Source organism: Siniperca chuatsi, linkage group LG13, assembly GCF_020085105.1.
Source record: "Siniperca chuatsi isolate FFG_IHB_CAS linkage group LG13, ASM2008510v1, whole genome shotgun sequence".
NCBI classification, from domain to species: domain Eukaryota; kingdom Metazoa; phylum Chordata; class Actinopteri; order Centrarchiformes; family Sinipercidae; genus Siniperca; species Siniperca chuatsi.
In genome coordinates, this window is record NC_058054.1 from 19,741,324 (window position 1) to 19,764,352 (window position 23,029).

Genomic DNA, 23,029 nt, shown 5'->3' on the forward strand with positions numbered 1-23,029 from the left:
TATTTGTCTACCTTCATATAACCAATTATCAGCTAATCTGTGTCTATTCAAGGTTTATCACTATCCTATAATCAATTTCAATCCCGCTCTTGATCAGATGGTAGTAACAGTAGAGCCTGAAGCTTCTCCACACACACAGTTGATGCCTTCTGTTCCCTTTGCATGTGTGTGTTTCATTTCAGTGAGATGAATTGCCTCTGACAGACAAAACTACTATGAACCTGCCCTGACTAACAGGGCATCAGTAATTACAGTACAGTATGTGGAGAGGTTAATTACCCAAAACCCCAAGCTTTTTTAGAAACAAGAGAAAATGAAAATAGTAGTATATGATAGTTTAACAACCAACAAAGGAAATTAACATACTTAGACATGTTCAACTTACAGAAATGTAAAATTATACATTTTTATACAAATTACATAAATATTAACATGAATGATTTCCAGTTATATGGACAAATGCTCAACTCCTGACCAGCACATTTTACAGTATAATGTACAGCCCTAGACTGAGGTGGAAAAGATAAAATGTCTATATGAGGAGCATCAAGCAGACAAAAAGGAAGATGCTGTTAAATCAGCAACATGGGCCAGCTGGTATTTTAATGATATATACCAGAATAAACCTGCTGTAGAAGTGTAGAAACTGTAATCCATCCTTTCTTATTGTGTTGTGGTTGCAGATAACTTTATACAACAAATCTTTTTATCCAAATAACTATTTGGGCCATTCTTGCTTGTGAGAATCTGAGTAACACCAAACACTAAAGACAATGGGACATTTTCCATAGACTTTATTATAGTTTTTTTCTTCTCAGTCTAACAGGTATACACAACGCTCTAAATGTCATGGCTTTTTTGTCTTAAATACTCTCCGCTCTTAAAGAAAAACTGTAAAAATATTTAATTATAACTAATTAAAAGATCTCTTAGGGGGACAGGACTGGGAAGGGAGCAAAGATACGAGGTGTGGTGGGGGGTGGGTGGGTGTCTTCTGTGGTCCTTATCTGAGGCGTTGGGTGGGTCTGGGAGACAGAAAAGGGGGCAGGGTTAAGTTACATCCATCTGGGGTTTCACCGCGAAGACGGGGTGGTGTTACCATTTAAAGAAAACCTGAAAGAACGACATGAAATCGATTAATTCAAATAAATGAATGTTGACATCCCAGCTGACAGTTGTGATAGTGGTCAGTATGTCACCTGCACACTCGCTCCATCATGTGTGTTACAAGGCGGTCGGAGATGCCTGGACAGGACTCCTCGGCCAGGTTGAAGGCGTTTTCCAGCTCCTCAATGGCTCCTACGCCCCCGCCACTCGCCCGTCGCTTCTCCTTCAACTGGTGGTAGGGAAAAAACAAATAGAGAGAAACCCATCAGTCAGACATGTACTGACAGGAGCAACCCGCTCAATGAATTTGATGAAATCCGTTTCCAAGACCGCTTTCACATGTACAAAGAAAATGCAGTGCAGATCATATCATGTCTGCAGCCCAGATTTGCATTGTTATCCATGCAATTAATGTACCAGGAGGAAATTGTCTGTAAGTGCTGACAACTTTAAGATTTTTTGGTATTGTGTTTGTAGAGCTCTTCTTTTTTCTGGCTATTTATTTTGGTCTGTTTTCCCCCCCAAATCCACAAAATGATGGGCTTTTGGTGATCCAGTTAATATGAGCACCCTCAAGTCAGTGCTATGTGCTCATACTTAACAGGACTCACACAAGTGTTTAAATTTTTTCTTTTTTAGACAAGATTAACTCTTCTAGATTAAAGTTCACCCCCAAATCAAAAATACAAATTTTCCTCCTACCTGTAGTGCTATTTATCTATCTAGATTGTTTTGGTGTGAGTTGCAGAGTTTTGGAGATATCGGTCGTAGAGATGTCTGCCTTTTTTTAATATAATGGGACTATATGGCACTCGGCTTGTGGTGCTCAAAGCGCCAAAAAATACATTTAAAAAACTCAACAGCAATGTCTCTTTGCAGAAATTGTTATTCAAGATAATCCACAGAGTTGTTGTGAGCAGTTTCATGTAAGAACTATTTTCTTTCTACTGATAGTTCCTACATGAAACTGCTCACAACAAGGTCTGTGGATTATCTTGAGTAACCGGGTCATGATTTCTGGAAAGAGACATTGCTGTTGAGTTTTTCAAACGTATTTTTTGGCACTTTGAGCACCACAAGCCGAGTGCCATATAGTCCCATTATATTCAAAAAAGGCAGACATCTCTACGACCAATATCTCCAAAACTCTGCAACTCACACCAAAACAATCTAGATGGATAAATAGCACTACAGGTAGGAGGAAAATTTTTGTTTTTGGGGTGAACTGTCCCTTTAAGGCCTGCTCTTGGTTACATTTTTACTGTGTTCAGGAAACTGTCCTCTCTTGTACTTAGAGGTGCCAAATTTATACAACATTATTTAAATGGACATTTTTGTTTGTGTTCTAAATAAATGTGTTTTGGTGTTTGCCCCTTGCTCTAAAATCATTAGAAGTAAAATGAAATTCAAAGTTATATAATCCCCATCCCTGGTTTGGATGTTCGGCCTACCTCTCTGAAGATGGGTGTTACCAAAGCTGACAAGCATTGTGACTTGGGTTGCCTTTTCACCGAATCTCCTGACTGGGAAGAGGAATAAGGGTGTTAGGAAAAAGTTAAAAAATATGACTCTGTGTGCTGCTGTGTGTCTTACCTCTGAATCTGTGTGTGTGTAGCCCTTCTGTAACTTGTTCAAAGAGTTGGGTCTAACCGTGGGGAAGGTCCACATGGGACACTGATCCACATCACCATCAGCATCCCTGAAGGACGGACGGAAAGAGAAGAATGAAGGAAGGAGAAATAAGAGGAGAGAAAGAGATATTTTAAAATGTGAGGGGCACCAACATGACCCGAATCAATGACCTAATTTTAGTACATTCAAAAAATAATGGTTTCTATCAAGGACAATTGTGTGGATTTACATGTGTGTGTACATGTGTATTATCCTCTCTTTTTAACTGTTTCATATTAGCAGGAAGAGGTGGAGGCATGCCCATACAATCAGTCCTGATATTTGGCAATCCTGGAATTTGTCACAAGCTTGTACAGCTGACACAAATTTTAAAATAGGCAACACAAAAAGGTTCATTGCTGATACTACTTGGTGGGCAACCAATTTTTCCAGTAAATCATCCGTAATGTCATCCTGAAATTCTCTAATAGATCAGTTTAGTATCACTAATTTACCTAAGTGGCTGTGAATAGATCCTTTGGAAAGGCAAGTGGAGGGTATGAATGTGTGTTCTTGAGACTCACATATCTGAGTCGTCAGAGCTGGATTCCTCCCCGTGCCCCTCTGACTTCCAGCGGCGGTAGCGGTCAATCAGCTCTGTCAGATAGGCCGTCTTCTTGGTGTAACGTGTGATGAACTTGTGCTTCACGAGCTCTTTGGCTGTTGGCCTCTGTGCAGACATGTTAGTAAGACAGAAGCAGCAAAAAGATTAACATTCAGTGGCAGTATCATCGGTAGCCTCTGAAGCTGGAAGACGAAGCACACAGCTGGGAACAGTTGTTATAACATGCTAAAAGAAGCTTCAGTAATGAGTCAACCATCGCATTACTTAGATTGAACAAGAATGTGATTTGGATTGGGTTTGAATATTTGAGAAGGTACAGCACAAATTTTAATTCCTATTAAGGACAAGGTATGCTAATCCAATCACAAAAGTATTTGGTAGGATAAATGACCGAAGTCTTACACTCAGAGCAGCAGCCAACCTGGAATTACTTCCCAATTTTCTGATCTTATTTAGCCCAAACAAGCACGTCTAATCCCACTTTAGTTCTGCTACAGTGCTTGCAGATGGATGCAGGTGTAATACTTACAAAACGAGGGTCTTTATTTAGACAAGCCTCCACAAACTCTTTGAAGGGCTTGCTGTAAGGTCCCTCAAGTGTGGGTGGAGTGTTTTTCGGGATGAGGAAAAGGACCCTCATGGGGTGTAGGTCAGAGTTGGGGGGTTCCCCTTTAGCCAACTCAATGGCAGTGATTCCCAGGGACCAAATATCAGCCTGAGGGGGAGAGTGAAATGTGTAAATAAGGTGTGTTAACTTCACATACAGGCAACGGAAACTGTGTAAGGAATTAAAATAAAAATTTCATGTAGCGTCTACTTATCAGTGCTTCCATCAATAACAAAACATTATCTCTTCATAGGCTCGATTCAAAGTACCAAAGTGAGACATCTTTTCACCCAAAAGTGAGAAAGAAACAAAACAAGCAGACAAACAAACCTGAAGACAGTGTTCACTCAAAGCAGCCTCACCTTGAAGTCATAGGCTGACTGTTTGATGACCTCTGGAGCCATCCAGAAAGGTGTGCCGACAAACGTGTTCCTCTTAATCTGGGTATCTGTTAGCTGTCCCGCCACCCCGAAATCAGCCAGCTTCACATCGCCCTGCTCCGACAAGAGCACATTGGCAGCTAGGAGAAAGAGACAGAAAAAGAAATACAGTCAAAATGCAAGAACGAGTAATACAAGTAATGCTAAAAACATGGCGTCAATAAACATGCCACCCAGCATGAATGATGGAGTCTCATTTTGAGATGAGCAATGAAGTGTTGTAGCAGCTTATTTAGGACAATCAAGTGTAATTTTTGAAATGCCAGAACAATAATTAGTTAGGATATTGTGCATTACAGATGCATGGACAAAGGACAAAGGACACTTTGGAGTCTCTTCCCCAGTTTCACTGTGAAGAACACAAACCGCTTCAGACATCAGGAGATAAGTAACGGCGCCTTACAGACTCTATGTAGATAATCAACACAATGCTCTTAATTATTTTCCATCTTTGTTGACTTAAACAGAAAAAAAAAGCTCCACACACAGATATAAATTTAACACCTACAGTATGTTGTGAGATTTCATGCTCACAGAGGGTGTTAATAAATGTATGCAGCTTGGTAGCATATTTCAGTGTGCGGACTAATTCTGTCCAGCATCTGGTTAAGACTGGATACACATGTTGTTACTCCACCGCTGCCTCATCACTGCTCAACATTCAGTGTCTTGCTCAATGCAGCATTTACTTGCTGAGAAGGAGCTTGAATCAAAGCATTTAAAAGTTAATGGATAATCTCTCTACTCAGTACACCATACTGCTGCAAATTAACTCTGAATTATGAGTACGATATCTGGCTTTGTAACAGGACAACACTGTAAAATGATATATATTGATATCTATAAGATGACAAAGAGGGGACTTTGCGTATTACCTTTGATATCTCTGTGTATCTTCCTTTCAGAGTGCAGATACTCCAGCCCCTTCAGTATTTCCCTCAGTATAGTAGCAATGTAAGTCTCTTCAAGAGGCCCTGGACGGAGCTAGGAAGGGGGAACAAATAAATCAGAAAAACGTGGAAGTTGGGAGAGAGCAGAACAGGTCAAGTTTGGCTTCTCAAGTATAAAAAGTGCAGCTTCGTAAGATTTGTATGAAACTTTGTAAGCTGTATAAAAATATAAATCTTCTTACCAGATCCAGAGCAGATCCTCCACCTAAATACTCCATGATAATCCATAGCTTGGTCCCCTGAGAAGAAAAAATACTTGATGAAAGACGTTTAAAGTTTAAGATTTAAAAATACTGCGTTGCCTTTGCCAACATCTTCGTATTGATAACTGGAAATAATCTGTGTATGTGTCGCTTTGTTATTTGTGTTATCCTCTCACCTTCAGGTATGATCCATAATACTTGGTAACAAAAGGGCTATCACACTGGCTCAGCACTGTGATCTCCTGTTGAATGTCTTCGATCTCATCCTCTGCCTCCTCCAGATCTATAATTTTAATCGCCACCACCTCCTTCGTACGATTGTTGATGCCTTTGTAGACCTCTCCGAAGGAACCCTTCCCAATCCGCTCCTGCTTGGTGAAGTACTCCTCTGGGTCCAACCGGGTATTCTGATCCAGTGACAGCAAAGAAAGCATTCAAGTATTGAGTTTACATCATGATGACTGTTCTTAGAGGCTTATTTGTGTGTACATGAGTGAGTGTGTGTGTGTGTGTGTGTGTGTCTCTTGCCAAGCACCTGAACAGCACAGAAGTCTTGCTTAGAGCACACGGCTTGTTTCCCATATGGATGCTCTTTTAAAAAGGTTAATTAGATGTGACAGTAGGAGTTACATCTATCTGTTGGCCTATATAATAATGTTCTCATCCACTGCTCATATAAAAAAAGATGATGGATGATTAACCTTTCTTATCTGTGTCAATACCCATCTATTCAGTCAAGGCCCATATATAGACTATCGACTACGTAATTCAAGAGGCATGACACTTGAAAGTTCAGTGGTTTTCTCTCTCCATAACAGCAGGAAATGAGTGATGATTTGACTAGGAGTGGGAGGCAGATAAAGAAGTCATTCAATTTAAAACATTTTAGCATCTACAGTATGTGACAAGTACAATTCTAAACCAATGGATACTTTTAAAATATTGCTGTATAATTTAATGAAATTTAGAGTTTCTAATTACATGTTTTCGTCAGCTTATTGGTTGCTTTGGCAGTCTTTCCCCTGATGCTGACAGTGGCAAGGAAATAAAGAAATTCATGAATTCATATATATGTGTATATAGTACGTTTTATCACTTGCGTAGATGGCTTAGACCCCCACCCACATATTCATGGAAAGCCTGACAGTCATGGGGGTTCGCCTTGTCTTGGACAAGAAGAAGGGAGGTGACAGTTAGTGAAAAGAGGATTTCTGTCCTACCTGGTTGTGCATGTCTCGAAGGTGTGCCATCCCCCCTGCAGGTTGGACGGGACAGGGACAGCCACAGCTCTCTCTTTCCGAAGTTATCAAATGGTCCTTTCGGGTTTTCTCCCCTCTTAGCTGTCTAGGAAGCTAGCTCTGTCGCTAGCCAAATGGATAAACACCCAATCTGCTGGCTTTAACGGGGCTGTCACTCCGCGCTCTGTTTTCGGCCTCCAAGTCCAACAGAGGACTGAAGAGCCCGGCGAGACAACAAGCTATTGACCGAGAGACTCCATTTATGTCGGCGGCGATGAACAAGAAGAAAAAATGCTCCTTCCGTGTATTAATATTTAATTCATTTCAAGGAACGTCTAGCCTGTTGTTCATTTGAAGCTTGAGGAGGACAAAATAATGGCCCAGACGGAGGACGCATGCGCATTGGTTTTGAAGAAGGCGGAATTGTGGGAGTTGTATTTCTAAGCTCTGTTAAGCGTCTGTGTTGAGGTACCTGAAAACCTGAAATATACGTTATAAATATACATATACATTCAGGCTCATTGCAACTAATTTGTGTTTGATTGAATTAAGCCATAAAAACTGTACCTACATTGTGTTTCTGATAATTTGTGTTTAATCGATTTAAAGCAGAGTAACTAGCAAACCTGAGGCCAAGTTCTAGTTCTTTGAGCAGACAACTATTGGTTGAATTTTACGCTCCTTAAAGCAACATATGATTTGGGTATGTCTTTTGAGTTTAATAGACTGCAAATGCCCTGTAAACAAGCTATAATAACATTGATTTAAGCACAATGCACAGTGGATAATGCAAATTGTTTGCAGCCCATATTAGCTATATATTAGAGCCCCTTTGATGCACCTGAACTGTTTTAGATGTGTGCATATTTTGTATTGAAAACATTTGCACTAGCCCAGTAATTGCCCACTGCAGTGAATTTGTACCTCTAAATATGCGTTTTACATTACGCATATGCGTGGACACATCTGCTTATAAGCTGCACACGTACCAAAACACTGTACATCTTGCTGTTTTAACAAAGTCCAAAAAATGCTGGTCAGAAAATATACAGCACAATTAACTACTGGAAGTTGCAGTTACTGTCACTGGAAGACATACCTAAAGTCACTGTCATCACCCAAAATGCAAAAGGTCAATCTTCAGCACAAGTTCAGATGCAGATGTCCTCTTACTGAATTTACAGGTAGCCTAGTGAACCATGTGCATACACATTGTTTTAACTGTGAGTGACCAAATATCTCTATACAAATCATTAAAAATGACAAGGAACATGTTTGCTCCTCTGAGGAAATCCTGTTTCTCTGCAGTTACACGTTTTCAGCGTAAAATTCATAACTGTAAAATTAATTTACAGTACTTTAACTGGTGCTGATGAAGAAGACCAAGTTTATTACCATTTGGGGCGTCGCTGTGGGAGGAAAAGTGGGACTGACTACCTAGGGCCCCAAAAGGGGGGAAGGCCCTCGACAAGCCTGGAATGAAAAGTTTGTTTTTGTTTGCAATTTGTATATTTCTAAGTAATTACTGTCCTAACTAAATTAAAACTGCTGCCGGTTGAGAGACTGAACTTTGTGAATCCCCTGCCGCCGCACCCCCAAAAATAGTGGAGGCTCTCTGAGGCCCCTCTCAAAGGGCGTAAAATGGTTTAGTCCCTCCTCCTGAGCTAGGATACGTCACTAAAGCAGCTAATCGACCCGAGTGGCTGCTGATGCTGGAGCTGCACAGTGCACTGTGAGTCATGTCTTTCTCCGAGAGAGGGACGTCAGGGTAAGCCTACCAAAAAAGAAAAGAAAGCTAGCAAACTGAGGGAAAACTACTTTTGACTAATTTCTTCCAAAAGAAAAAACGTTGAGCACAACTAACACAGTTTAAGAATGGTTTAAGCTGTCAGCAGTTGTTTCGATTGAAGGCAGTCAGCCAGGAATCTAGCTTGGAGCATATTTGCATTGTACATCATAAATTAATCAACATCATAGCTACAATGTCAGATGACACTATATCTATCAACATTACCTTGCAAAGCTTAACATCATGAACCACATGGCCCTCAGTTTCAGAAACAGCCACAGAGAGTGGAGCAGCGGCAGGTCCCTCATCATCTCCTAACAATGTTAATAACTAAAAGTTATTCCATCAAGAGAGGAAGGGGGCCCACGGAGACTGCTTATGTATAGGGCCCAGAATTTTGTGCTACACCATATTGACCCTTTCTCTTATTGAAGTCAGCAATTTTTTGTTTATAGAAATAGTACTTATCCAATTCGGATAAAAATTGATTTTCATGATGGAAAAAGTAATTTTTGACAATAATTTTCCAATAATTCTCAACAATTGTTCCTCATGAAACCATTTGTATGTGTTCGATTGTCAGGGGAAATGAAAACTGTTCTCTCTGCAAGTAAGGAAGTGTATTAGTCTGATTATAATGGATACATTTAATTACAGCTGGAATAACCACACACATTAACCTATGTGTTAATGGTAAACTATTCTAAATAATAGCTTTGTATTGTTTTGTATTAATTACACCAGTTACACAAACATTGTATCTGAACCAACTCATTTGAGCGTGATACTTGTGTGCGCTTGTTTTCCGACCTGGGTGCCGCCTGCTGGTGCGGCTCGGTTGGCCTGCCGGTGTAGCTCATACGCCCCGCCCCAGCGGGCACACGGGGCGTGCTACACCCGGCTACACCATAGACTGTACAAAGGAAGGGCTGCACACCACACGCTAGCTTGAAGCGGTGTGACTTTTGGTTTCACTCGTCGTCCGTCACGGTTAATTTTGTTAATAATACAAAACGACACATTTGACACATGACATTTTAAACTCCTGTGCTAAAACCATAACGGTAAGTAGTAAATGAAGCTAAAGCCAAGTGAAGCAATAACGTTAGATATGTCTGGTTAGCCAGCTTGTGACTGCAGTCAGTCAGCTGTTGTCAACGCACTGCTTAGCTAACGTGTTTGATTAAGATAACATTAGCTAACGCTTGTCAGACATGACATACTGGTAACATTAGCTAGATTTAAGCTAACGTACATGCTAGGCATGGCGTATTATGTGGATTTTCATTCAGTGACATTGAAGCCATGTGTCAACAACAGCTACACATCATGTCAACGTTATATAATTTCATGCAACATAATGTGAAATGTTATTTCTAAGATATGGTTTATTAGCTTTGGCTGATACACCGCATACTCTCCACCCTCGGGCTAATTTGGTTCCTCTATGGGACATGCCCTTTCACACGGGCCAGAGAGCATATTTTGGGTAGTACTTTAAGCCACTGAGCCAATTAGTAAGGGCTTAATTCACCATATCTGCCATTTTAAATTAGGTATAGTTATTATACTGCGTTCAACTAAAATAAGAAAACCAGGATGACATTGCAGACAGGCTACTGACATTCATATGAGGGAGATGACAAACATCCAGAACTCACAGATATGAGCTTTGATGTGTGTTATTTCACATTTGACCCTCCTGCCTCTGCCATCACTGACGTGTAGCTTAAATGTCTACATCCTAACTTGCACGCTAGTCTTCCCTATTATCTGTTCAGTATTTATATAAGTGTTTTTCCATTTCCCTCCATTTGATCTGTCCACAGGCTGGATGAGTGGGCCAACTTTCACCTCCCCCTCTGCAGATGTGGCTGAGATGAACCGCATCCATTATGAGCTGGAGTACACAGAGGGCATCAGCCAGCGCATGCGAATCCCTGAGACCCTCAAGGTGGCCTCAGAGAAGCAAACAGGGTCTCTGCCACTTCACCAACCCCTCCCCATTCACACAACTCTGATGCAGGTACCAGAGAGGATCGTTGTAGCAGGTGAGGACAGGACTTCAGTAAAAGGGTGCATGGCAGAAAATACTGTGCACATACACAAACTGTGCATGGAAAGCTGAAATTTAGGTCAACACACTTGTTTACAATTTTCATGATCCTTCTGACCTCACTATCTCCCTCCTCCTCCCCTCTTCTTCCACAGGTGATGATGGGGACCCTCTCTTTTCTTGCCCCCGAGACTTGGACCTGATTCAGTTCGTCCCTCCTGAAGACCTCCTGAACATGAAGGCCCCACCGCGTGTCCTCACCCTTACAGAACAGCCACTTGACTCTCTTGAAACTGAACAAACAACCACTTCACAGAGCAATCCCAGCCAGTTGGTAAGGGTCAAATCAAGGTTTTCATTCTGTGTCTTTTTTTAATTTCTCATTACAATGAATTGAATGTCCTTAATTTACTGAACTTGACACTGATCCCAATAGTGGGATACACTGTCCTGTGCATTATAACATGATAGAAAGGTAGCAGCCTGCGGTTAGACACACACAGTGTCATAAGACATGGCACTTTTGATATGGCACATACTTTTACAATATCACTCATAAGTTACTGTTAGTATCCGTACATTTGTTGATGAAAATATTGTAGATGTAGTAACATTTTAGGTATTAATCAGATTAGGAGGAGACAGGTGTAAGGCTGGGAAGTTAGAGTAGAAAGCTGATGATTTGAAGGTTATTGGGTGAAAAATGATGTTTAAAAAAAGTGCGGTTATTTTCAGTTTTTGACCTCTTGTCTTCATGGTACATCAACTAAGAACACAATTATTTGCAGCAAAGGCCTGGGATTGTAGTTACAAGAGAAGATAGTGTTACACTCCCGCTCATTCGCACCTACAATCAGATTCCTTCCGTTGTATATTGAAGCTATCATACATCAATTACAAGTGGCCAAAATCAGTGTTGACTTGTTCCAATCAGTTATGCTGGACTAAATGTGGCTGTACTCAATCTAATAATTATGTGTTGTCAGTGAAAACAATCCTGCTTTGAAAATAGCACATTAGGTTTTAACCTATAACTTTTAATGTGAGCCTGACACAATTTCACATCTTTGTATCATTCATAGGCCCACTTTCCTTCTCGGTCTCGACGGGAACGCAGTGCGAGTGAGAACATATCTTGCCGCCACAGCAGTCAGATCGGTAGAGGTGATACAAGGTAAGCACACATCTACAGTCAATCAGAATCAGCTTTATTTGCCAAGTATGTGTGAAGGAATTTGACTCATGTATGTACTTACACACAGTTCCAAGAACAATTTACAGGAAGATAGAAATAGGCAAGGCTAAAAACAAGGACAACAAAGATAGGTAAAAGTAAACATAGAACTACATACATGTAGGTGAAAAAAAAATCGGTGTGTGTGTATCTATATATCTGTTACAACACTGCTTGACTGCTGCTGCCTTTCCATTATGAATTTGTTATCTCTTATTCTTATTTCTTTTGGTTTGTTTAAAAAAATCTTATTTCTTTACCATTTCTCCCCACTTACCTCTCGGCCAGTGTAACCCCTTCCCCTTCTGCCCCACCAGTCCGCTTGTGTCCCCCCCTCTGTTCCCCTGAGGATGCAAACATCAACCTCTTCACAGCTGCAGGATTCCTGTATTATATCCAGTCAACAACACGCCGGGCATACCAGCAGGTCCTTGAAGTGCTGGATGACAGCCATCGCAGGTGACTTCTCTTCTTTGTCTGTTGAGTTTCTCAGAGGTCACTGTTTTCAAAAAATCCCCCCCCCCCATGATCTCTGTGAGCAGAAAACACAAAACACAATGGAAGTACCTGAAGTTGTCAGGGTCATTGATGGGACACATGTCTTTCATCAGCATTTTGCCTTATTTGGGTTGGCAACTTTAAACCTGCCAATGCAGGGGAGAAATTATACAATATAATGAATGTAATATGCTTAAAGTCCCTATAATGTCTTCAGAGGAAATGAGTGTTGAAAAAACTTCCCTTTCAGGATAGTTTGTGTAGCTATGTAGACGATCTCTGAGCTAGACTAATTTTGTTAATTATGTCACTGTTCTAAATTGAGATATGTTGATCTCCACAGGACACACCTGGACCTGGCCCTGGATATAAACCCTGATGAGTCTGGCTTAGTGGACGCCTCCTCACTACGACGACAGGTAATATGTCTCACACGCCTAAATGACTGCTTGTGTCACTGATAAGTGATTTAATATGCTTCTCCACTGCTCTGGTGTGCATAGTGTGCCTGTTGTGAGTATTTTCTCCTATTTTTAGGTTTATAATTTACAACCTTTAGGGTACATTGAAGGCATGCTGACGCAACAAACTTATGTATCTTATATCAGGCTGTTTACAAAGGATGCTGGCAGAGCAGCACACAGCCAGTGATAAGTTACAACTGGGATTTTTAGACACTCAGCTGTAAACAAACAAAAACAAATACATTACCAATACAAGTACTAATCACATTCTGGGCAAGTAAGAAAGTACTCAAAGACTGTTGCTGCTGTAGTTGTGTGGTTTTATGCAAGTTTGGTTGATATAACAATATTTCAAAACAGATAATCAGGAAAAAAAATCAAAAAGGACTCCCCAAAGTTCCTTGTGTCTGTTGTTGATTTTGATAAAGTTCTGCTTTTGACATCGTCAAACTTTAAATTGAAATTGAAAACCAGATAGTGGTAATCTTATGTATATACTTGGGCAAATCTTCCCTAAGCCCAGCACAAGTAATGTTGAAAAAATGTTTTTTTGTTCATGTGATCATTCAGATTGTGAAGTTGAACCGGCGTCTGCAGCTGCTGGAAGAAGAAAACAAAGAACGCTCCAAGCGAGAGGTGATTCTGTATTCTGCCACTGTGGCATTCTGGCTTATTAACACCTGGATCTGGTTCCGTCGCTAAGATGGGACAAGACAAGTCTCCCAAAACACTGGAAGCCAAAGCAATTCCTTGTTAAAGGTGCAACCATTGAAATACAGTATATGCCTTTACAAAGTCTTTACTACATCTAAAGGCAACCACAGGAAACTACAACAACACTGGAATGTCCTCCACCACAATGTTTCTGTAGTACATTTTATATTGGGATTTCACTTCCCAATTTGAAGATTAGTGATAAGATAAGACCTGAGGCAGTAAAACATAACCAATGTTTACAAAACCTATGCTATACCAATATTTGGTATAGCTACCCAGTGTGACTAAATTACACATTGGCTAGTTTTCACACCTGACGACAAACTATCTGGTGGGATACAACACCAGAGGCAAACCTAAGTTAGCATATCTCACATTCAAAGATTAATTTATGATTTTTATCCCTGTATAAACTAGGAAACTTCTAGCAAGACAAAGCACAATGACTCTACAGCTGGATGTTTGCAAAATGTTAGCAACTGCTTTTGATGTGTTGAGCTGAGGTTTGCTATGTTGCAGCTACAACAAACACTAGTTACCGTATAGGTAACATCGGTTGCTCTCCAACAAATGTAATGTCAACTCTGAATCAGTGTGAAGTTTGAGTCTGACGCTTCATTCGAGTTTAGGAGAAACTAAATGTGGTAGAGATAAAATAGGATATGGGGACTAGCAAAGTAGCAAAGGAGTGCCTGGTATTAATCAGCAAGAATTGCAAATATTTACTGATTATATTATTGTTATTTTGTGCAAAGAGCTAGGAAAATACTACTGATTGCACCTTTAAGCTTGATAAATCCTTTGCACTGCAACAACAGATGTTACTGTGATGCTTACCATCACTCATCTTTGTGAGAGTAAACAACATTTGTAAAAGAGACTTTTCAGCTTCAGGAGAAGAATGATTAGAGGGGAAACAAGGATTTACTTAAGCGACAAATGTTTTGGGAACCTAGCCCAGAGCTGGTTATAGGACCAAGCCTCAGACCTGGCCTGTCTTGTCTGTTTGATATTGAGATTTATCAGTTTTGTCAAAAACTACCATTCTTAAAGTGTCAAAGCAAGATGACTAAATCTAGAGATGCCATAACATTTACCCTGGATGTCCTTGGAGTTCTGCATTACCCAAAACATTTGTGTACACTACTTGAATAGCTTATTGTTCAATGGTTGTAGTTTGTCTTTAATATCATTGTTTGTTTGTTTGTTTTTTGTTTTACCTCTTTGGCAGTCACATACCTAGGGATTATGTGAGTTTGAAGTGGCATCAAAAATACTAAAGGTATGGTACATAGGGTATTATATATGTGAAGTTTTCTTTTGTCAAATTTATTTTTATTTTTTCAGAGAATTTGACCACTCGTGTTTTTCCACTAAGTTACCTACAATACTAAAAGCATGGACTTTGTGGTTCTATTCATCAAACAGTGTGATACAAATCTTAGAGCTACTGTCTGTATGGTCATGTGCAATAGATGGATGAAATATTGATGTCATTATTTTTCAATAATGAATGGACTGTACTTGTATAGCGCCTTTCCACTCTTTACATTACATGTCATTCACACACATTCATACACTGAAGGCAGCTGCCAACTGCTCATCAGTACAAGGAAACTAATTCATTCACACACACACACACACACACACACACACACACACACACCAAAGAAATATCCTTCACGAGCAATTTGGGGTACAGTATCTTGCCCAAGGACACTTCGACATGTGGGCTGGGGGAAGCCGGGATCGAACCGCCAGTCTTTCGATTAGTAGACGATCCGCTCTACCTCCAAGCCACAGCCGCCCACTTTTTTCTTTTTCAGATAAATATTTTTATTGAAAGAGAAAAAAAAAAAAAAAAAGTTAATTACATATAGAATATGTTACAGCCACAACAAAAACAAACATTTGGCTCAACCTTGTGGCCAGTAACATATTAAAAGGATGCCAAACCTAAAGATTTAAAGCAAAGTAGATTTAAAATATATTAAATAATGCCATAAATTAACCAAAACTATGGGAGTCTGGAGGTCTGGCCAAAAAGAACAAAAGAGTGGAGGAAGTCTTGGCCAGCTACACAATGGACCGTAAGACCCAAACCCCTGTTAGCACACACAAGGCAGAAAAAACAGCTACAATACTAAGGAGAACATGTGCAGAGATAGGACTGATAGACGTATGGAGAAGATTACACCCGACAACTAAAGATTAGAATGAACAATTCCCTCATGCAAGGAGCAAAAGATGTATTAAGAGGAGAAATAAGCTCAAAAGGAGCTTGAATTACAAATGAAACTCCTGGAGAATAAGCACAAACTTAACCCTAACACCGCTATCACCATACAACTAAAAAAGAAACGCTCAGAACTAGATAAATTGTTGACAGAAGAAATAGAGAGATCACTTATATTCACAAAACAAAAACATTACGACGGGGGACCAAACTCAATTAAAGTGCTGGCATACAACCTTAAGAAGCAAACGTGTAAATGCTACACTACTAAATTAAAAGATGATAGTAATAAAATCATAAATGAATAAGAGGAGATAGCAGAGACATTCGCAACATTTCATGAGAATTTAAAGGATGAATTAGGAAGAACGGACACAACAAAAATGGAAATGTATTTTGAAAAACTTAAACTAAAACAAGTCACTTCACATCAAAACGCGTCCATCATAAAAGTGATATCAATAGACGAAATATTAAGACAAATAAAGAAACTTAAAAGGGTAAGACTCCGGGGAATGCAAATGAATTTTACCAAGAGTTAAGGGTATATTTGACACCGATCCTACAAGTCTACAACTTTGCATTAGATTCGGAAAACTGGAACTCATCAGTAATCAGTCATCCCTAAAGACGGCAAGGATGTAACTGAGCGTTCATCATACAGGCCAATATCACTATTAAACTCAGATAAAAAATATTGTCATCAATTATAGCAGAGAGGGTAAAAGAAATAATGCCAAATATAATAAATGCGGACCAGTGTGGTTTTGTTTTTAACAGATAGTTAGCTGATAACATAAGGCATACTTTAAATATAATTGATCACTGTCAAATAAATAAAGATTTGCTTTTGCTAACAGTCGATGCAGAAAAAGCATTCGATAGGGTACTTTGGCCCTGTATTTTCAACACAGCAAAAATGATGATCCTCCCACAGTTTCTCTTCCTGTTTTAGACTTTGCCACAAAATAAGTAGCGATTTGGTAAACTTCCACTTTGAACCGAACAGATAACATACTGCGAGGACGGGCTTCAAAAGGATTAAAAACACATTCTCAAATGCTGACCAACAATACCGTAAACTCATTTCAGTCAGTCAAAAAACCAAACTACTAAAGAAATGCACCCCTTAGTTAACTTTCTGATTTAAAAAAACAAACAAAAAAAACCAACCAAAAACATAACAAGGCAACTAAAATCCCTCTGTCAAAAATATATATAAAACTTGAGAACAACATGAACACTAATAATAGCATTCAACAAAGATGGATTTCTGAAATAGGAGCTGAATGAAAAAGGATGGAAGCAAGTTTGCAGAGAAATTCATAAAACAACAAATATAACATATAGACATACACATCTTAGAGGATCAGGAACCCACCCCCCATTTTATTTATTTATTTATTTTAAAACATTTCTCTCTCCTAGTCTGTATGTCTGGTTATCTCTAATTTACCACAATTAATTATACATCAATGAATATGTAGTTATAGTGTGTTTTTATTTCCTTCTGTATGTATCACCGGGTGTATAGAATACAAAAAAAGATAAGTGCAGATACATGTAAATATAGTTGACTTTTTGTGGCTATTCTGAATCATGAATTGATTGCAATTAAAGTATAAAAAACACTTTGGTCTTCTGTTAAGCACTGTACCTATGACTTAAAGCTGGAGTTTTAATTTATATATTTTACTTTCTTTGTAACATATGAATACATTCATTGTTTGTTAATATTTTTGCTGTAATAAATGATGGATGTTAGTTTCCTCTGCCTCTGTGTAATGCTGACCCCTACTGCTCCATTAGCTAGTGTGCAACACCAGGAACAGACAGTTCCGGGGGCATTGGGTGGACATCGCTGTTGAGAGGTGCCGTTTAAGTAAAACACAAGTCTATTTGTACCGCCAGAGATCCTCCACAAACAGCAATTAATTTGGAACAAATCAAACCTGAACTATTTTTTTTTCTCGTCTTCTACCGGGCCTTTTCATAAACAGAAAAACGGTAACGTTAACGTTGGTGCTGGCAATACAATGGGGATCACTAAACTGGCAGATTTGATCCGCTCAGATGCTCCCGATGCTATTTCTCATAAGGATATCAGTGACTACACAGGTACCATACCTGATCTGACACCAATCTCTCTGTTTTATTAGCACACTTAGTTTTGTCATGTTAAACGGCGATTGCTAACGTTAGCATACAGTCACCTGCCTAGCTACTAGCTTAACAGTTAGCTAACTTCATGTTAACTTTACAACTATTACTTACTCTACACAACAAAACCTCTTTAAAAGCAACACTAGCGTTACTTCACTGAAAGATTTGCCCGAATGAAAGTATAGAAATATTACCAGTAAAATGTAAATACTAAAGTAACGTTACAGTGACGAAAACTAACGAAATTTACTCTATAGTAAGGTAGCGTTACAATTAGTACAAAAGTACTTGTAACGTTACTTGAGTATTTCCATTTCTATTTGCTAGTTTGTACCACGCCTGTTAACCAGCTAGCGTTACATTTTAGAGGGAAACACTGCGATTTCAAGATTTTCCATACAAAACATGATTAGCTTTAGATGAGAATAACCAAGTTAGAATTGGCTCGACCTTGATCAGTCACAACATTAAAATGCTGCTTACATGTTAAATTCATCAGTATTCCAATAATATCTGTAGAATTAAAACACTTTGAAAAGAGCCACTCTGCATAATGAGTACTTTTACTTTTGTTTCTAACTTTCCTGGTAATACTTCAAATTTTGAGTGCAGGTCTTTAACTTGTAATAAAGTGCACTGTGGTATTACTACTTTTACTCAAGTAATGGATCTGAATACTTCTTCCACCACTGCTAAAGTATTACAACTAATCAGATAATAATCAATAGTCACTGAATAATTGTTCATCTCATGGTGTTAGCTACATTAAAGTATTTAATTACAGTGTATGTTAACTGGTCTAACTAACTCATATGAAAGGACACAAAGCCCAAGGCATTAGCAGTCAGGCTCTGACGAAACAGTCACTCGGGCTTAAGATACAACTCATAATGATTTCATGTAGCTAGATAAATACAAATCTACTAACAGCTTATTAATACTGCTGTTAGAAATATTTGATGAAGATACTAAGATTTTACTAAGTCAAGTAATTTTAACTAAAATAAAGTATTGGAATATTATTTATATTTTTATGTAATTGACTGATACATGAATATTTTCCTCTAAAATATAGTGGAATAAAATTGTTACAAGGAAAGGAACAGTACTTAATAGAGCATATTTAAATAATGTACTTGAATAAATGTAATAATTTTGATACTTTTGATCTTTTGAAGCGCAGATATGACAGACAAGCCATTTAGGACTAAAGGTAAATTGTTTTATATGGTGCTGATGCTGCTGGTGCTGTGTTACACTCTGCAGGAAAAGTAATCGCACTGGACACCTCTATTGTTATGAACCAGTTCCGTGCAGCGACGCCTTCACTAAGGTGAGCTCCTTGATGACCGGTGACCCATTCTGTCTCGCTAAAGTGGAGCACATTTTTTTCACCCGTGCTTCTTTTTTCTCCAGCTAGTGAATTATATATAATAATCATCTATTTTGCATATGATCAAATATATTAAAAACACCTTTGACAGTCTCAGAAAATAGTATGTTCAACAATGTACAGGGATTCTATTCTTTGGCCAGCGTATTTGTGTGAAATATCCTTTATATAGCCCCCTGACAGGTCTCTTCTTCCGCACGCTCACCTTCCTGGAACATGACATAAAGCCAGTCTTTGTGTTTGATGGAAAGCCTCCCGGGGAAAAGACAGCTGTTGTAAGTGACACTTTTGCATCTGTATCTTTTGACTCAACTTGGTGCTAAACATGTCCTTCTGGTGTGTGCAGGACAGTCACGGGTCTCAGAGAGACTAATCCGAATTCTTCCCTCATGTGCTCATAATGGTGAAGGAACTGGTCTCCGTACTTGTGCTTATTGAAGAAAATATCTAAAACAAGGAAGTGAAAGTGAATTTGATAGGCCAGTGCGATATGATATGATGAGACAGCACACACCTGTAGTGTGATACAGGTGACTGCCACCCGTGCTGATCGAAGCTCCTGTTTTTCCCCGCAGCTTAAGAAGCGAGCTGAGGCAGCTGGTTGGAGCTCCCCCAACCGCACTGGCACAGGTACATCTACACAGACTGATGACCACAAGCACAGGTTTTGAAGTTTCATTAGTTACAGAACTCATTACATTCTTGAGAGATATATATGCTGGGGATATTATTTGAATGTCAAGTCTTCTCAAGTGAATCTTGACTCCTTTGTGCTCCTTGCAGCATCGTCCCTGACCAAAGATTGTCTCCAGCTCCTGAAGCTTCTAGGTGTACCTGTCATCCAGGTACGACCTGCTAAACATGGAATATATATAGTTGTTCATATTTCTCTCGCCGTCTCTTTCCTTCCTTCCCTCACTTCATGAATTTTCATTTTTATCTCCTCCTCTTTCTCTCTCTCTTGTGCTCCAGGCTCCAGGGGACGCTGAGGCACGGTGCGCCCGGCTGGTGAGAGAGGGGACTGTGGACGCTGTGGCATCAGAGGACATGGACACACTGCCGTTTGGAGCCAATATTCTCATTCGCCAGCTGAACGCCAAGAAGGATGGGTAAGAACTGTGCGATTCATGTGTTGCTTAAAAGATTGTACTGGAGTTTTCTTATGTTTTAATTCAATTCTTAGTATAATTCACATTCATGCTGACAATTTTCTGAAGTATGCCAAAGATATTTACGTTGTTAAATGCGTTTGCCCTACCTTACAAGTAGTCAGACATCATCCTGTCAGCTGGTGGCTTGCCAGACAAAAACGAACAGCAGCAAATTGGGCCGAGCTGACAGAAGTATTTTTTTAGCCACAGTAACTCTCAGAAGAAAACTAACTAGGTGCCTCTTATATCAAAACAAAACTGAGCTGCATACAGTCCATTATATGTTATGAGGGAAATCACTTTGCAAATCACTGCAAAAGAGCTGGGAGGTTTCCAGAGTGATCTAATGTTGATCTATGCTCTTCTTCTTCTTCACAGTGAAGTCATTGAATATTCTTTACCCAAGCTGTTGGAGAAACTCCAAATTAGTCACGAGGAGGTAAGACTCAAACTTTAAAGACGTCTTTGAAAGCATAGAATCATAATTTGTAACACGGAAATACAAATAAGTGCTCAAACTTTCCTTCTTTTGCAATTTTCTTCCACCAGTTTGTTGACCTGTGTATTTTGTTGGGCTGTGACTATTGTGAAAAGATTACCGGTTTGGGTCCTAGGAGAGCTCTGACACTGATCCAGAAGCACCGTACTATTGAGAATGTGGTTTTGCATATCAACAGAAAGGTACTTGATAGACAACCAGTGGTCTTAGTTTTTCTTTCTGTATGTTGTTTTACAAAAAAGTACAAGATCTAATAAGACACTAGTATCTGCTGCCCTTCAGACCCATCCTGTGCCGGATGTCTGGAAGTATGAAGAAGCGCGGAAGATATTCTTGGATGCACCACAAACCGTAGCTCCTGAACTCACCTGGACTGAGCCAGATGAAGAAGCCTTGGTTGGGTTCCTCTGTCACGTCAAACGCGTGAAGTACGTACTCGTGGCTGTATTTTTGCTCGAGCCGAGCTTTCGTTTCACATGCTTTTCTGTCTCTTTCAAAGCCAGCCGGGACTGTGTTCATGTTGGTATGTTTTTAGGGAGGACAGGGTCCGTCATCGAATGGAGAAGTTCCGTCAGATGCGTGAGAGTAAGCGGGAGGAGAGGGAAAAGGAGAGGGCAGAAGGGCGTAGCAGGCAGACTCGCATGGAGGACTTCTTTAGAGTTACCAGAAAGAGGGATCAGGTGAGCATAACATAACGATCATCTACAAAAATAATAAAGCTTATTAAATTGATTCAGAACTTGATTAATTGTATGAAAAGCTATAATGATTAAATTAACTATTAACTATTTAAAGCTAAGTTTGAAATGTCTGGATCAGTCTTGATTTCTACTTCAGTCAGTTATGACTTGAAAAAAATCACAATTAATAGTCAGTAGATCCAAATGTGGTGTGTTGATTTGTCTGAACTTGTTCTCTCTTTCTTCCTGTAGCCCGTGGAAGCTGCAGACTCTTTGAGCAGCAACAGAAAGAGACCAAAGTCGAAATAAGGCTGCCACCATCAAAGTTGGAAAGCAGTTGTTTTAAACCATGTCTGCCTGTCCAGATATCTCAAAAATTATGAACAAAAACATTGACAGACAAATCTGTGATCCCAATCTTGAATTTCTGCCATGACATGATTTTGTTTTTTGATTATCATGGCTTATTCGACCTCCATGTTGACTAAATGGTATTCCATTTTTTTCTTTTTTTTCTTTTTATTTTCTGTAACACTAATTTCAACAGTTTCAGAGGCAGCAGCTTTACATGTTGGATCATGGTTTTGCATTAGCAGAGGACTGCGCTTTTCCAAGTGCCATCTAGTCACCGCCAAATTTAGAAGAAGCCAAAACAGGCATGTTGCAAGACACTGACTTCAAGTCTTTGTCTCTGCATGTGAGCACTACCCCCACTGACGATACAATAATCTGATCTTGTCTTACCAGCAGTGTCTGCAACAATGCAATTCACTGAGCAGTTCTTAAGTGTATCCAGCAGTTTCCTGCAAAGCCACCAAGAAAAGCAGAGCAGGCAGTGGAGGGCTATGAAAGAGAACAGTGAGATCACTGTCAGGGAGGCCTTTCCCCCGGGCCAAAACTGGAGACGGGATGTCTCATCACTAGATATTCAATGAGCACCTGTTGTGTAAAGGGTGCCAAGGCAGAGACCAAAGACTTGAATTTTAAAACAAGCACTAATGTGGGATCATGTCTTAAAGAGATAGTGAGATGTTTAAATCCATATGAAGAACATTGTATATTATTTTGAAAATCCTTGTAAATACAGTATACACAGAATACACTGTATGTTTTATGTTTTATGTGTTTATTTTTATATTTTATATGTAATGCTGTTGGCCTTTTTAAATTAAAATAATGTAATAATGTGTAAATTGATTTGTTTGTGTGATGTTCTTGTGGTAGTTGTGATTGGGTTTGGGTTGGGTTAAACGCTGCAAACTGTACAAGTGTAGTGTTTTTATAGCACCATTTATTCAATAATTTTTTTCTGAAATATTTCCAATTAAGAGAGTTACTTTTCATCAAAATACGAGGCATCATTCCAAA

General features: G+C 39.4%; 3 protein-coding genes across 9 annotated transcripts; 2 read left to right on the plus strand and 1 right to left on the minus strand.

The window, feature by feature from the left end:
* Positions 1-779: 779 nt before the first annotated feature.
* On the minus strand, positions 780-7,190 carry stk25b (serine/threonine kinase 25b). 2 transcript variants are annotated; one of them, XM_044220360.1, is made up of 11 exons: positions 6,764-7,190; positions 5,720-5,950; positions 5,523-5,579; positions 5,266-5,374; positions 4,313-4,470; positions 3,873-4,058; positions 3,303-3,448; positions 2,701-2,806; positions 2,559-2,630; positions 1,200-1,336; positions 780-1,025 (listed from the first exon to the last, which is right to left on the minus strand). In XM_044220360.1, exons 1-11 carry the CDS (start codon positions 6,791-6,793, stop codon positions 1,004-1,006), a joined length of 1,254 nt encoding a protein of 417 aa, XP_044076295.1. In that variant the 5' UTR covers positions 6,794-7,190; the 3' UTR covers positions 780-1,003. The 2 variants fall into 2 exon arrangements, with proteins under 2 accessions (XP_044076295.1, XP_044076294.1); XM_044220359.1 differs by having other exon boundaries at positions 780-1,113; positions 6,764-7,188.
* Positions 7,191-8,436: 1,246 nt separating this feature from the next.
* LOC122887293 (mitochondrial fission factor homolog A-like) lies at positions 8,437-17,539 on the plus strand. 4 transcript variants are annotated; one of them, XR_006380509.1, is made up of 8 exons: positions 9,478-9,634; positions 10,400-10,621; positions 10,782-10,960; positions 11,709-11,800; positions 12,149-12,319; positions 12,702-12,777; positions 13,393-13,581; positions 13,619-17,539. XR_006380509.1 is itself a non-coding variant. In XM_044220371.1 (8 exons), the coding sequence occupies exons 2-8, from the start codon at positions 10,405-10,407 to the stop codon at positions 14,780-14,782; spliced, it is 813 nt and encodes a 270-aa protein (XP_044076306.1). In that variant the 5' UTR covers positions 9,478-9,634; positions 10,400-10,404; the 3' UTR covers positions 14,783-17,539. The 4 variants fall into 4 exon arrangements, 3 of the variants coding, with proteins under 3 accessions (XP_044076305.1, XP_044076306.1, XP_044076304.1); XM_044220371.1 differs by having other exon boundaries at positions 13,393-13,458; positions 14,771-17,539; XM_044220370.1 differs by lacking the exon at positions 9,478-9,634 and adding an exon at positions 8,437-8,549 and having other exon boundaries at positions 13,393-17,539.
* zgc:110269 (probable flap endonuclease 1 homolog) lies at positions 13,533-22,848 on the plus strand. 3 transcript variants are annotated; one of them, XM_044220366.1, is made up of 12 exons: positions 17,618-17,646; positions 17,776-17,893; positions 19,205-19,271; positions 19,504-19,606; positions 19,907-19,961; positions 20,115-20,176; positions 20,304-20,440; positions 20,861-20,921; positions 21,032-21,163; positions 21,264-21,409; positions 21,517-21,661; positions 21,914-22,848. In XM_044220366.1, exons 2-12 carry the CDS (start codon positions 17,812-17,814, stop codon positions 21,968-21,970), a joined length of 1,047 nt encoding a protein of 348 aa, XP_044076301.1. In that variant the 5' UTR covers positions 17,618-17,646; positions 17,776-17,811; the 3' UTR covers positions 21,971-22,848. The 3 variants fall into 3 exon arrangements, with proteins under 3 accessions (XP_044076302.1, XP_044076301.1, XP_044076300.1); XM_044220367.1 differs by lacking the exons at positions 17,618-17,646; positions 17,776-17,893 and adding an exon at positions 13,533-14,821; XM_044220365.1 differs by having other exon boundaries at positions 17,621-17,893.
* The last annotated feature ends 181 nt before the right edge of the window (positions 22,849-23,029 follow it).